The sequence below is a fragment of the Labeo rohita genome, chromosome 21 (assembly GCF_022985175.1).
Source record: "Labeo rohita strain BAU-BD-2019 chromosome 21, IGBB_LRoh.1.0, whole genome shotgun sequence".
NCBI classification, from domain to species: Eukaryota; Metazoa; Chordata; class Actinopteri; order Cypriniformes; family Cyprinidae; genus Labeo; species Labeo rohita.
The window spans coordinates 8893400-8907704 of record NC_066889.1 but is presented as its reverse complement, the minus strand read 5'-3'; the positions used below and the strand labels follow the sequence as shown (position 1 = coordinate 8907704).

Here is a 14305-nt window from a genome sequence, read left to right as displayed (position 1 = left end):
TGGATCTCGAGGGCCAGAGAACCTCTGCCCTAGTCTCTTAGTCCCCTTGACTGTGTGTGCTGACCTTGTGTACTCCTCATTGGGAATTATTGTTCTAGAAAAGAGTGAAATTAATGCTTTAAGGTCTGAGATAGCTTTATTAACATCCATTAACACTAAGAAAAACGTACACAATTATATACAGTTTTTGTGCGATACAGTCATATTCACAGATTCTCTTTAAAAATGTCACAGACGTCAAACCACAGCAGAACATGTTTAAATACTGTCAACACGTAATCTATTAGCACATACTGCACCCTAGATGAACACTAGAGCTATAGTCTTCACATAATGTATGAGTATGAGTGAGCATGCAGCAGCATTTTGACAAAAAAAAAAGAAATAAAAATTAGGGTTCAGCAAAACATGCAGGCAGGAGTCCAAATCTACAGTAGTCAACCTTTGAAGTGGATCAAAAAAAGTTAATCAATCAAAGTTGTCCTAAGACAATAATGGGTATTGTTTTGGTTTTAGGACAACTTTGATGAAAGTTCTGATCCACTTCAAATGTTGACTACTGTATATATATGTGTATGTGTGTGTATATATATATATATATATATATATATATATATATATATATATATATATATATATATATATGTGTGTGTGTGTGTGTGTGTGTGTGTGTGTGTGTGTGTGTGTGTCAGTAGGAATGCTGGTGATGTCCATTTAAAAAAAAAAAAAAAAAAAAATCTAAGCTCCTTTTACCTTACAGCTAGAAAAAAAGAGGGTCTTCTGAATGTTTGGGTCACCAAAAAGCCGTAAAGAACACAAAGCCTCAGGTTGGAGGACTGCTATAAATAAATGCAGTTCAGGTGCTCATGTCCATGGTTACCTTTTCAAAAGACCATTACAGGAGTCTGCAGAAAACCTTTGCCACACATGAAATGAGTCTTCTGGCAAAGCAGGAAACTCAATAAAAGATGACCCTGACACAACCTTCTATAACTGCTCTCTGTCATACTTCTGTGCTTGTCTCAGTTATGACACCTCCATGTTCCTCTTTCCATCAGTCTTCTGTAGGATTCACATGGGGGTTGTTAAAGTGTTCAGTGTCTAGTCTTGAATGTTCACATCTGTTCTAGGGCTCTTTCTATCAGCAAATGTTTTAATGTTGCTGGTCTCAGACTATAAGGGGATTGTTTGTTTTGGAGGTAATTTGCAAATGCTCACAGCTCAGCCAGTTGTGTCTACCATGGAGCCCATCGACTGAGTTAGCATATCAGATGAACAGTTCTTCTGGTTTGAGATGAGATTTTGATGAATTGAAAATGAAATACTTCTGCGCGTGCTGTGGATGGAGAAAAAAAAAAGAGATTAGTAGAAGGTTTGAGAAATTTGCTATGGATGGTCATTCAGCCTTACCAGCTGATTTGATATGAAATGTAAATATAAGTTAAATTTAATGTTAACACAAAACAGTTTATTTAAAATAAATCAGTTTAGTTGGGTCAACTGCATCATTAACCAAAACACATAAAGAAAACACAGGCATCAGTATTGACATTTGCATGAAACATTGAGTGCCCACAGCCTAAGCACAAGAGCTACTCTTCAGCACAATGGTAAACCACAAAATTTAGCCACAAACCACAAACTCTTCTAAATGTCCAACATAACTAAACATTAAAGGTTAACATAAACTACCAACATCTTTTCCTTTACTCAAAAGCACATAAAATAACACTTAATCCATAAATTTCTGCACTGTCCATATACCGACACTTGTGATCTTTGCACTTGACCACTTGACTACTTATATAACATATTTCCTGTATTTGGCCCAAGTGTTTAAGTGAGCATGAAGACCACAAGTGTGTGTAGAATATTCCATTACGTGATGGGACACACTTACAGTGTTGTAAAAATGATTTTAACAGAGATTTATTTTTAGCTTCAACTTTGCATTTTAAAATAAACAGTAGTCCCTATAAGAGATGACAATTTAATTTGCGGTGCTTCTAATTAGGTGATAAAAACAGTTGCAAATGTTGTACAAAATAAATGTAATTATCTTTGCACCAATATAATGTGCAACACTTTGTTTTACTACCAAATTATAATGTAACATTTATAATTATAATAATCATTATTATTTAACTTACATTGGAAAAGCTTTCCTTGACCTCTCGCGAGATCTCTGCAAAAAGTCTCATGATTTATTCCAAAATATGATGCATATTGGGATAGACTAAGCCTCGAATACCACTCCAGAGCAGTATTCAAGATGTGTATTTAGTTTTGTATGTGCATTAAGGGCACTACGCTTTGGCATGTTTAAGACCTGGGACAGTCTTGCGCACTTACTACCTTTGCTGCAACATAAAGTGTATAATAATCTCATATTATTATTATTATTGTTATTATTATTATTGACCCAACATTTGTTAATCAGCAAGGAGCAGGTGTGCATGTTCTGAATGTGTTTGTTCTGAGTTTTATTTGAAGTTGGGTCAATGTAGTGCATTTATGTTGAAACAGCATCCTTTTGTTTTATGCTACATAACCTTGATTGAAGTAGGTTACAACAACAAAACTAGAATTTATAAGTTATATCAGACAGAAACACCTCCTTAAAGCAACAACTGCACAGGTTCACTTTTCACAGTGTGTGTATAACACATGTTAGCAATTGTGTATATTAATATGGAATTTAATTCAGCATCATTTGACAACTGCTTTGAATTTGGCTCATCCATTCAGATTTTAGAGCCAGAATTAAATGATCTATTTTATAATTCCGTCCATGAGCTCCATAAAGGATTGTTGAAATAAGAATCTAATTTAGAATATACTTTTGAAGCTTGCACCATGGCAGATATGCTATTCACATGGCAGAGCCGTGCCAGCAATCATCACCGGAATACTGACTGTCAGCACTCCCTCTGCTCTCCAGCTCCTCCCACTTCCTGTTTGGCAGCCATTTTAGGCCGAGCACACCAAACACTCCTCGCGAAGTATTGCCAGTGTTTACCCCTGCCTTACTGAGCGTTTCATTATTCCGATTTGTGATTATTGTGTATGACCTCTGCCTGACTCCCTGTTTTCTCGTCTTTTGGATTATCCTTTTGTATCGTTTACTTATTGGTTTGACTTCGGTTACTGGACTTTTTGCCTGGCTCTTCGACTCTGTTTTTGGATATCGTTTGGACTTGGTTGCTGTATTTAATAAACCCCGCAAATGGATTCTACTCCAACTCCAGAGTCTTCATTGTTACAGAATACTTCGCCTACTCTGAGTCCAGCGGAGGTTACCCAGCTGCAGACCGCTTATTCATTTCAAACCGAGGTGATTAAGTCTTACCAAGAACAACTGGCTACGCTGCAGGCCGCAAACGAACACCTGACACATTATATTCGATCGCTTCCACCTATCTCACCCCAGACGGTAAGACTGGCACAGCCAGATAAGTTTGATGGTTCTGCTGAACGTTGTCGGGGTTTCATACGCCAGATCCGTACGTTTTTTGAGGGGCAACCCGATCACTTTCATTCGGAGCTGGAAAAGTGTCATTTTATCATGTCTTTGTTGTCTGGGAGAGCGATCGACTGGGCTGCGGCAGTTTGGGAATCTGACGCTCGTATTCGCGGCTCTTCTGAACATTTTTTGCAGCAGTTGCGCGAAGTGTTTGAGTATCCTGCGGGGGGCAAGGATATCTCAACCCAGCTGTTGCAACTCTCACAAGGAACGCGCACAGCTGCCGATTATGCGATTGAGTTTCGCACCATTGCTGCACAGAGCGGATGGAATGACATTTCATTGAAAGCAGTGTTCCAAAAGAGCCTGAATGCGGACCTGCAAACTGAGCTGGCATGCAGAGGTGAGGAGCTTACCTTCTCTGAATTTGTTAACCTGGCGGTCAAGATAGATAATTTGCAACGAAATGCGCCCAAACGCAAGACCACACGGTCAGCTCCATTCCCTGCACCTAGCTACCTGCCACCTGCTCCTCACTCTGTCGAACCTATGCAGCTTAACGCCACAAGTTTGACGGACGTAGAGAGAAAACGTCGCAGAGACCTGAATCTATGCTTCTATTGTGGTGAACCAGGCCATCGTAACCTACAATGCCCACTCAAGACCCGGAAGCCATCAAGTTCTACTGACCGGGTGAGTGTTGAAAGTTTTTCGCTACAAGTTTTCAAGGCATTTACGCTTTCTGTTCAGATATCTACTGATAATGGTCTCATCTCATTAACAGCGCTGGTAGACTCAGGAGCGGCGCTGAATCTCATCCACCAGGATCTCATAGAGAAACATCATATCAAAACCATTCCATGCATCCCTGCCATCGGCATCTCCACAGTTGACAACAAACTGGTTGATGGAGGTATCAAGAAACAAACCACCTCTCTAACTATGCAAATCGGACTCTTCCATCAAGAAAACATCTCTCTCTACGTCATCAATTCACCTAAATATGAAGTAATCCTTGGATTCCCGTGGCTAGCAGCTCATGATCCTGAGATTTCCTGGCACCTCGGTGAGCTCAAGAAATGGTCTCCTTTCTGCTGCCAACACTGTTTCAACCAAGATCTCCCACATCCTTGCCTGACAACCAGCGTTGAAAGCCCTGAAAATCATCCTACACCTGCCATACCCGCCTGCTACCACGACTTACTGGAAGTCTTCAGCAAGATCAGAGCCACACAACTCCCACCTCATCGCCCCTGGGATTGTGCCATTGATCTACTTCCCAATGCCATGCCACCAAAGAGTAAAGTGTACCCACTCACCATTCAAGAATCTAAGGCCATGGAGGAATATATTGAAGAAGCCATGAGTAATGGATTCATTCGTCCATCCACATCTCCAGCAGCAGCAGGGTTCTTCTTCGTAGAAAAAAAGGGTGGAGGATTGCGTCCATGCATCGATTACAGAGGTTTGAATAATGTTACTGTAAAATTCCGTTATCCTCTTCCATTAGTGCCTTCAGCCCTAGAACAACTTCGGGAGGCCAAAATCTACACCAAGCTTGACCTCAGAAGTGCCTACAATCTGATCCGGATTAAAGAGGGAGACGAATGGAAAACCGCCTTCCTCACCACTAGGGGGCACTATGAATATCTGGTTATGCCGTATGGCCTTGCGAACGCTCCAGCTGTATTCCAGTCTTTCATCAACGAAATCTTCAGGGACATTCTTAATCGTTTCGTGATTGCCTACTTAGATGACATCCTTATCTACTCCAAGACGGAAACTGAACATATAGAACATGTCAAGATTGTCCTGTCACGCCTATTGGAGAACCAATTATTCGTAAAAGCTGAGAAGTGTGAGTTTCATGTTAAACAAACAACATTCCTGGGCTACAACATTAGCCACCAAGGGGTCGAGATGGATGACTCTAAAATAAAAGCAGTCACATCATGGCCACAACCCTCAACTGTCAAAGAACTCCAGAGATTCTTAGGATTTGCCAACTTCTACCGGAGATTCATTCGAAATTACAGCATCATAGCAGCACCTCTCACTTCACTACTCAAAGGGAAGCCAGCTAAACTCAAGTGGACTGACCAAGCTCTCCAAGCATTCGCAAGACTCAAAACCAGTTTCACCACTGCACCAATCCTTAAACATCCTGATCCTGCCCTACCTTTCGTCCTGGAGGTCGACGCTTCTGATTGCGGCATAGGAGCAGTCCTCTCTCAACGTCATGGACACCCTGCCAAGCTCTACCCATGCGCCTTCTATTCACGTAAACTCTCAACTGCTGAACGAAATTATGACGTGGGTAATAAAGAATTACTGTCTATGAAGACTGCCATAGAAGAATGGAGACACTGGCTAGAGGGCGCCATTCATCCGTTCCAGGTAATAACCGATCACAAAAACCTTGAATATGTCAAGTCCGCCAAAAGGCTAAATTCCCGCCAGGCCCGCTGGTCCCTCTTCTTCTCACGCTTCCACTTTACAGTCACCTACCGCCCTGGCAGCAAGAATAGCAAAGCAGATGCCCTCTCCAGAAGATATGATCCACCGAAACCAGAGTACACCGTTGAACCCATTATCAATCCATCACTTATTGTTGCCCCCATCAACTGGGACATCATGGAAGAGATTCAGCAGTCTGTAATCCATGAGCCAGCACCTGAGGATTGCCCCCCAACGAAACAGTATGTTCCTCAGGACCTCCGGCATAGAGTCATGCAGTGGGTACACACTTCGTTAAGTTCTGGACACCCAGGGATTTCAAGGACACTTAAACTAGTACAAAATTCCTTCTGGTGGCCCAACATGGCAAGGGAGGTAATGAACTACGTCAAAGCCTGCTCTGTGTGTGCTCAGTCAAAGACCCCCAAAGAATTACCGTCCGGCCTCCTTAAACCTTTACCCATTCCGCAAAGACCCTGGTCTCACCTTTCAGTTGACTTTGTTACGGATCTCCCACCTTCCAATGGATACACAACAATCCTCGTCATCATAGACAGGTTCTCCAAAGCATGTCGCTTGATACCATTAAAAGGACTACCCACTTCAATGGACACTGCTCAAGCCTTGTTTCACCATGTCTTCCGATGCTATGGACTTCCAGAGGACATTGTGTCAGACAGAGGTACACAGTTCACTTCTCAGGTGTGGAGATCCTTCTGTAAGCTGTTAGACATCAACGTCAGTCTCACTTCAGGCTACCATCCTCAGGCCAATGGACAAGTTGAGAGACTTAACCAGGAGATCGGACGGTACCTCAGAACTTACTGCAGCAGGGAGCAGCACAGGTGGTCAGAGTTTCTTCCGTGGACTGAATATGCACAAAATTCCCTCATACATTCATCAACTGGACTCATCAAGTGTGTGCTCGGCTACCAGCCCCCTCTTTTCCCGTGGTCAGGAGAACCTTCATCTGTCCCAGCAGTCAACGACTGGATACAGCGTAGCGAGAGGGTGTGGGACAGCGCTCATGTCCCCCAGCGTGCTGTACGCACTCAAGAGCTTCAGGCCAGGAGAACCTTCACCCTCCCTACCCACCTGGACAACGGGTCTGGCTCTCAACACGGGCAAGTTACGCCTGCCAAGCAGAAAGCTCAGCCCACGGTATGTGGGCCCATTCAAGATTTTAAGACAAATTAATGATGTTACTTATCAACTGGAATTACCTGCAACCTACCGGATCTCTCCATCCTTCCATGCCTTCTTAAGCCAGTCCACCCGGATGCTGACCCTCACAGAGCGGCAGGAACCCCCTCCACCGCTGGATGTCGACGGGTCACCAGCCTACAAAGTAAACTTGCTCCTCGACTCAAGACGCCGTGGGGGTCAGCTCCAATATTTGGTGGACTGGGAAGGTTACGGGCCTGAGGAGAGGTCCTGGGTCCCTGCTTCTAATATCCTGGACCCTGCGCTAATTGAGGAGTTTCATAGAGCCAGACCTGATCGCCCTGCTCCACGACCACGGGGACGACCGCGTCGAGCACCAGGAGGTGCTCCTAGAGGGGGGGGTACTGTAACGCCGTGCCAGCAGAGGGAGCAATCACCGGAATACTGACTGTCAGCACTCCCTCTGCTCTCCAGCTCCTCCCACTTCCTGTTTGGCAGCCATTTTAGGCCGAGCACACCAAACACTCCTCGCGAAGTATTGCCAGTGTTTACCCCTGCCTTACTGAGCGTTTCATTATTCCGATTTGTGATTATTGTGTATGACCTCTGCCTGACTCCCTGTTTTCTCGTCTTTTGGATTATCCTTTTGTATCGTTTACTTATTGGTTTGACTTCGGTTACTGGACTTTTTGCCTGGCTCTTCGACTCTGTTTTTGGATATCGTTTGGACTTGGTTGCTGTATTTAATAAACCCCGCAAATGGATTCTACTCCAACTCCAGAGTCTTCATTGCAATTGTTTTGAGTTGCTGCAAAATAGCAACGTGCCAACAATTCACCTGAACACCGCGTTTTCAGACCAGCACGCCCTTTGGCGAACAGATGGGCGCAAGTGCATTTGCTATTTAAACAACGTGGTGCTGGACATGAAAATGATAACTCGTCACACCTGGCTGGGTGTATGACAGGGCCCTAAGACTTACATCCCCAGAAATATGGCATTAAAATGTTTAAAAAACCCTGTCATAATCTATTTCTGCTGCACCTACAAGTGTAATTTAAAGAAGAGTATTAATTTAAATTGTAATAACAAAAAGACACAAACTAAAAAATTCAAGCCTTTTATGAATTATGTGTTTTAACTGCATATAAAACCTATTTGGATTATACAATTGTAATTCCAGGTAAAAAATGAAGTATACTTAAATGCATTCAAAAAAAAAGAAAGAAAGAAAGAAATGAAATACCAGCAAGTACATGTGTAGTACATTCCTATTTTTCTGTGGTAAATTAAAATTGTAAAACCTATACTAATTAGAAGTATATTGCTACTTCAGTAGTACTTCAGTGCAATTTCAAAAGTATACCAAACACCACTGATATTTAAACTGATTTTTAGTACATTGAAATAAAGTATACTACCGCAAATGTACACAGAGGACTTTTGTTAGTTTATTTTTTAAAAGTGTGCTTTGAATGATTTCAGTGTTAATACAATTTTATATAGTTATCCTAAGTTTAAATCAAATTGATTTTATTTAATATATATTAGTAATGTAATAGTTATAAGTGCATTTTTCCCAACTTTGCTAATTAAGTACACTTAGGGCAATTATTCTTCCAATCTATGGGTGTTTACATTTACATTAATTACATTTACAGTAATTTTAATGTAATTAATGATTTATTTCCAACAATCAAGTAGTTAATTTATTAATGATGGAAAACAACAGCTTCATGAAGTTACTACACAATATGTGTAATTTTAGAACGTGTTTAGATGTGTACCAAAATTCACAATTCAACAGTAAGTATACTTTTAGCATAAAGCTCTTTAAATGCTATATTTTTAATGTGGAAAAAAGAGCTACTAATTTCATAGTAATAGTGTAATTGACTGTACTATTTAAAGACACCATAAACATGTAGTTAAGTATATAATGTAAAGGGAATGTTAACATAATTACAATACATATGAATGATTTAATTTATAAAAATATGTGGCCAATTAAGAAGGGATGAGGGAGCAGAACAGAGACTGGGCATGATCCCATTTAGAACAGTAATAGATTAATATTGGCACATAACTTGAATTGTTTTGTATTGTAAATAGTCTATTAATGACCCATATTTCATAGGAGTAAAAGTTAATTTACTTTCTTTACCCTTGCATTATTTAGGGCCATCCACAGGAGATTCAGAGCGTCTAGTAATGCCACTGCTCAGAGCACTAGATTTGAGCACTTCTACCACAATTACTTGCTCCAGAGTGAAAGAGAAACAACTCAAACCTCAGCCAAAAGGAACATAATCTCACAGTGTCCATCAGTGTTTCTAGAAGCCAATTAAGCCCCTCCATAAAAGTTTAAGACAAAGCTGACATTTGTACCCACCCCTTTGTCAAATGGCAATACAGACAGCTGTTCCCAGGCCTCTGAGCTGCCGCATACTGAAAAATTGACTTGTTCAGCCTGTGACAGCAAGCGGGGATCTGGGCAATCCAGAGCAACTCAAGTGCGTCACAGCAACCCAGATGGGAGGCAGTGGTCTTCTGTGAGCCAATGGGCTGCTCTGGCTCCAAGCGATCCAATATAATTGAGGGCCTGTTTCCAAATGACAATCTGCACTACAGGAGTGTTTGTTAGAGCACTACATCAAACATAACAGTGAATCTCTGCAGGTTTGTGGAATGAATGGAGCTCTGTATTGGAGCGCTTTCAAATCAATAACAAAACAAGTGTCTCCATGACAACGACAGAGAAACATCTCTAATGAATATGTCAGCATGCTGTCAATGGTAAACCATCTAGGGCACAAAGGTGAGTTGTGCACAGCTGATGTCAGAGCCATTTAAAATCAGGGACCAAAAAATGAGAATTTAAAATAACTCATGAAATAATGCTGGATAGATCACATCTGAAATGTAATGTGATACCATTGTAGCTATTAGGGAACAACATGATATTGTTGTACTAACGAAGTAAAATACCAGTTTTGCAACTACTAGTAATTGAAGGTAATCCCTGTTTTTTAAAGAAAAGTTAACTAGTGACTACCTTAATGTAATTTGGTAGCACAAATTAAACTAAAACTGTATGAGTAAAATAGTAACACAAATATTTTACTAAAATATCTTTTAGTGTTTATTTATTCTTCATTTACTCATGAAACCCAAACATTCATTCATCAAGCTGTAACCATGCAGATGACCTGTTCCCTCAAGGTGGCTGGCAATAAAATTGACCACATTTTCTGAGTCTTTGTAGTGTCTATGATGATAAAGCCTCCCTTTTAAGTGTCACATACTGATTTGGAAGTGCTCCATTACTGGCAGACAGAATTAAAGATAAGTCCCTGATCAAAGTAGAAATGAATTCTCTCAGCCATGATGTAGAGGTATACTATATACTCCACTTCAAATGGCTTTTGTTAAACTAGAAAGAAAAAAATGTCAAGATCTTAAGAAAGCTTTTATGTTGTGATCACAGCAAAACAAGAAATGCATGGTCAAACTTCCCTACCTTTGGATTAATTTTAATCTGACTTTTATTTATCTGGCAGCACATGGAAAAATAATTATTTAGACAGTGTTTCTTTATATATTCCATGTGTTGATAAAAATCTAATCACAAATTGCAAAGTGCATTAAGATTCCTTTCATTAAACATTACTAAAGTAAGCCAGTAAACTAGTAACTAAGTTACTATTATTTATTTTTGCATTATATACGACAATAATCGTTTTTTGATTTTGACAAAAAAAATATGTTCCTTAGTTATGGTCACAATTCAGTTTAGGGACCAATTCTTACTATTATCTTTAGTTAATAGTTAGTTAACTATTAACTGTGAGTTAACTATTAACTTTAGTTAATGTGCTGCTTATGAATAGTTACTAAGGTAGTTGTTAAGTTTAGATATGAGATAGAATTAAGGGATCTAAATTATGGTCATGCAGAATAGGGAATTAATATGTGCTTTATAAGTACTTATAAACAATCAATTTGCTAGTCATAGGCATGCTAATAAGCAACTAGTTAGTAGTGAGAATTGGTCCCTAAAAAAAAGTGAAAAAAATAGGTCCCTAAACTAAAGTGTTACTGTAGTAAACTAGCAATTTTGTTACAACTGTGTTTGTGTTGTATACCTTTAAACTGATGGTATAGCTGATGGCGATAATGTGTTTAAAGACAAATCAGTAGTAGACAGGCATGTTGTTCCTTAACATACCCTTTCCCCACTCGTGGAGTTCCTTTAAAGTACAATATCCTGTATTCTCCCCTCCTCTTCCTCCTCCTCTTCATCTTGATCATCGGTCTGGATGCGAATCTCTGGTCTGTCTTTATGAGATTCAGGTTGGCTCTGAGCACGCTCAGGTTTGGGGGTGGAGACAGATGATGAGGGTGGTGATGGCTGCTGAACAGACATGGCTCTACGCAGCAGTGGAGTGCGTTTGCAGGATAGGAAGTCTGGGGACGGAGATAGGAAGTCCGTTTTGGAGGAAAGGCCAAAAGATCCCTGACGAAGCACCATTCTGTTCTTTTTGGAGCGTGATCCGTGCTCAAACTCAAGAGTGGAGAGGTGAGCTGCATAGCCTTCACTCAGAAACTAATTTACATGAAATAGACCAAAAGGAGGGAAAAGTGTACATAAAAAGATAATGTCATGAATTACTCTAAGAGGAAAACACCTTGAGATGGTAAACTAAAACAAGTGAGCTTTACCTGGCACTGATGCTGATGTTTCTTGGATGGCCTGCCCACAATGTTTATCTGATTAGCTGCCAGCCCCAATGTGCTGTACACAGACATGTCCTTCATAGAACCATACGCTGCACTGATCTTAATGTGACACTATGTTCAAAAAAAAAAATATTCAGCATGTTTTTCCAGCCCAATAAACAATTGGGGCATGCAAAAATGACAAGCTGTTTTAAATAAAGATGAATGAACTAGTTTATAAATAAATGTAAATAAAATATGATAAAGGCTAATCATTACTAATCACCTATAAAAATAAAATTATGTAACATATTATAACGTATAATGTAAATGTCCTGCAGTGCTGTGTACATAGGCAGACCTCTTTTACTAGACTCTTCAGAAAAATGGTCTTCTGACGCAAGGGGTCATGGACGAGTCCTTCTGAGAAGAAGACCATTCCCTGAGGAAAGTTGTGCTGAGAGAGCCAGGACACGACCCTCTGCTTCTGCATGTCAGGACGGCCAGTAATGTAGATGATCAGATACCCAAGATCCTGCCAGTGTCTAGAGAATAATCAAAACATGTATAAATAGTAGGGATGGGTGATATCTTATTGTTTGCGATATACCGGTAAAATGTTTAAAAAATAATAAATAAATAAATAAATAAAACACGTGTGATGCAGTTTTGCATGTGTATGAGCCTGTTTACAAACCTGTTGTTATTGCCATGCTTTTTCTCCGAATTAACTTCATAACATAGTCAAGTGTTTAAAATAACCTTTTGTGATCAGCCGTGGTTTCATATCACAGAATGAGGCTGAAATCATACTATTTTATAGTATTATAAAGGCTATGTCGATTAGCATTGCATCATAAATATATTTTATCCTTATAAAAAATACCCAAGATTGCCTTCATGTTTCCTCAGTTAAAATTCCTCTATCTGTGTTTTATTCAGCTACAGCGATAACTAGATTAGAGATTCCTGAAGCATTGTCAGTACTATTACTTCTGCTATAAAGCATATGTGGAGTTTCTGCGCAAGGGCGCCCTCCGGCTTCCAAATTAGAAAGAGCTATATTGCCAAGGAATTTGTCTTAATGTTAGGAGCTTCCAGTACAGAAAGTACAAACATTTTAATTCACATTTCAGTGAATTTAACAGTCATTACATTACGTGTGTACTCAGCACTGCTCACAACACCCTATTTTGGGTAAAAATAGGAAAGATCATACTTTTCTCTGAAGAAAAAGTATTTCCCTGAATTATCGTCATTGATATAGTTATCACAATAAATACCAGAAATTATCGTGATAAATTAAGCCCATATTGCCCATCCCTAATGAATAGTGTACAAAATAGGGCCTAAAACTTGATCACTGAACAGAGGTGCTTACCCATCAGAAAATGTATCTCTCATTAGATAAAATATAGCCCTCCCCTCAAACTTATCAAACTTATCTAATACATCTTACAAAAAAAGCATAGAATTTGGGCCTCTAATAGTTTAAGCATTAGGACATTAAAGCAGGGCAACAACCACCCTTTAAAAGTTCCATTTTCAGCTTGGGCTGTCTCAGTGTTCTAACAGCGCCCATCAGTGTCTAAAATAATTGAGATGGCTAATTAATTCGAAAAGTTGAAACCTGGAAGTTAATTTAATAATAATCATTGTTTTACAATAGAAATTTTAAATGGCCAACAGCTATATCCAGTGCACTCGTTCAGGAAATCTTCCAGTAACGGGAAAGCATTAAAGTTATCATTGTCCAAGCGAGTTCACCATGACAGTTTTCTGATCCATCCCTCAATTTTTTCAGAAAGAGTAAAGAGCGATGTATTTTTGCCCTGAAGTCTCGCATTCAGATCATTAAGTTGGCTGAAAATGTCAGCTAGGTAAGAAAGCAAGCCATTTTTCATTCTAAATTTTTGAAACTAGCAGGGAGTTTTTCTCCAAAGGAAAGATCCTTACCTCTTCTCAGAGCTCATGGAGTCGACTGAGAACTTTTTCACCGGAAAGCCAGTGCATCTAACTATGAAACAGCAGCTGCTGATGTTCTGCACCCATCTCCTGACAGAGAACTTTGTGTGCTTGTTGCAACCTTGCTCCAACACACATACTACGCAGTTTTCAATTAAGCCTGAAGAACTTGATTAGTTGGATCAGGTGTGTTTAATTAGGGTTGCATCTAAACTCTGCAGGGCTGCGGCCCTCCAGGACCGGAGTTTGACACCCCTGCTCTAAAATATCTCCGGAGCGTACGTAATCTGAAGGGGAGTCTTCGGAAACAAAAGCGGCGAGTTTCCTGCATCTTGGATCCAATGGTATCTGCCAAAATCCACTAGGCGCATCTAATGTGGAGAATGTTGTGATAAGATATTCTTAAGTGTGGGCAGAATAATTCTCTCACACTTTAATTTACTTTGCTTCATTCAATTTCTTAAGGTCAAATTCTCACCTTGCCATTCTTACCATTCACAGGCACCATTAAAGCACACTAGTCTGTTGCTTCAGTGA

The 14305-nt window shown here is 40.1% G+C and overlaps 1 protein-coding gene across 3 annotated transcripts in view; it reads right to left on the bottom strand.

Moving 5' to 3' along the window:
• Positions 1-135: 135 nt before the first annotated feature.
• plrdgb (PITP-less RdgB-like protein) overlaps positions 136-14305 on the bottom strand; it is a 184624-nt gene continuing 170454 nt past the window's right edge. For all 3 annotated transcript variants that reach the window (XM_051093322.1, XM_051093323.1, XM_051093324.1), the window contains 4 exons: positions 12165-12348; positions 11807-11935; positions 11313-11690; positions 136-1336 (listed from right to left, as the gene is read on the bottom strand). In XM_051093322.1, coding sequence (XP_050949279.1) covers positions 11337-11690; positions 11807-11935; positions 12165-12348 — 667 coding nt within the window. In that variant the 3' untranslated portion in view covers positions 136-1336; positions 11313-11336. The remainder of the gene's footprint in view (positions 1337-11312; positions 11691-11806; positions 11936-12164; positions 12349-14305) is intronic.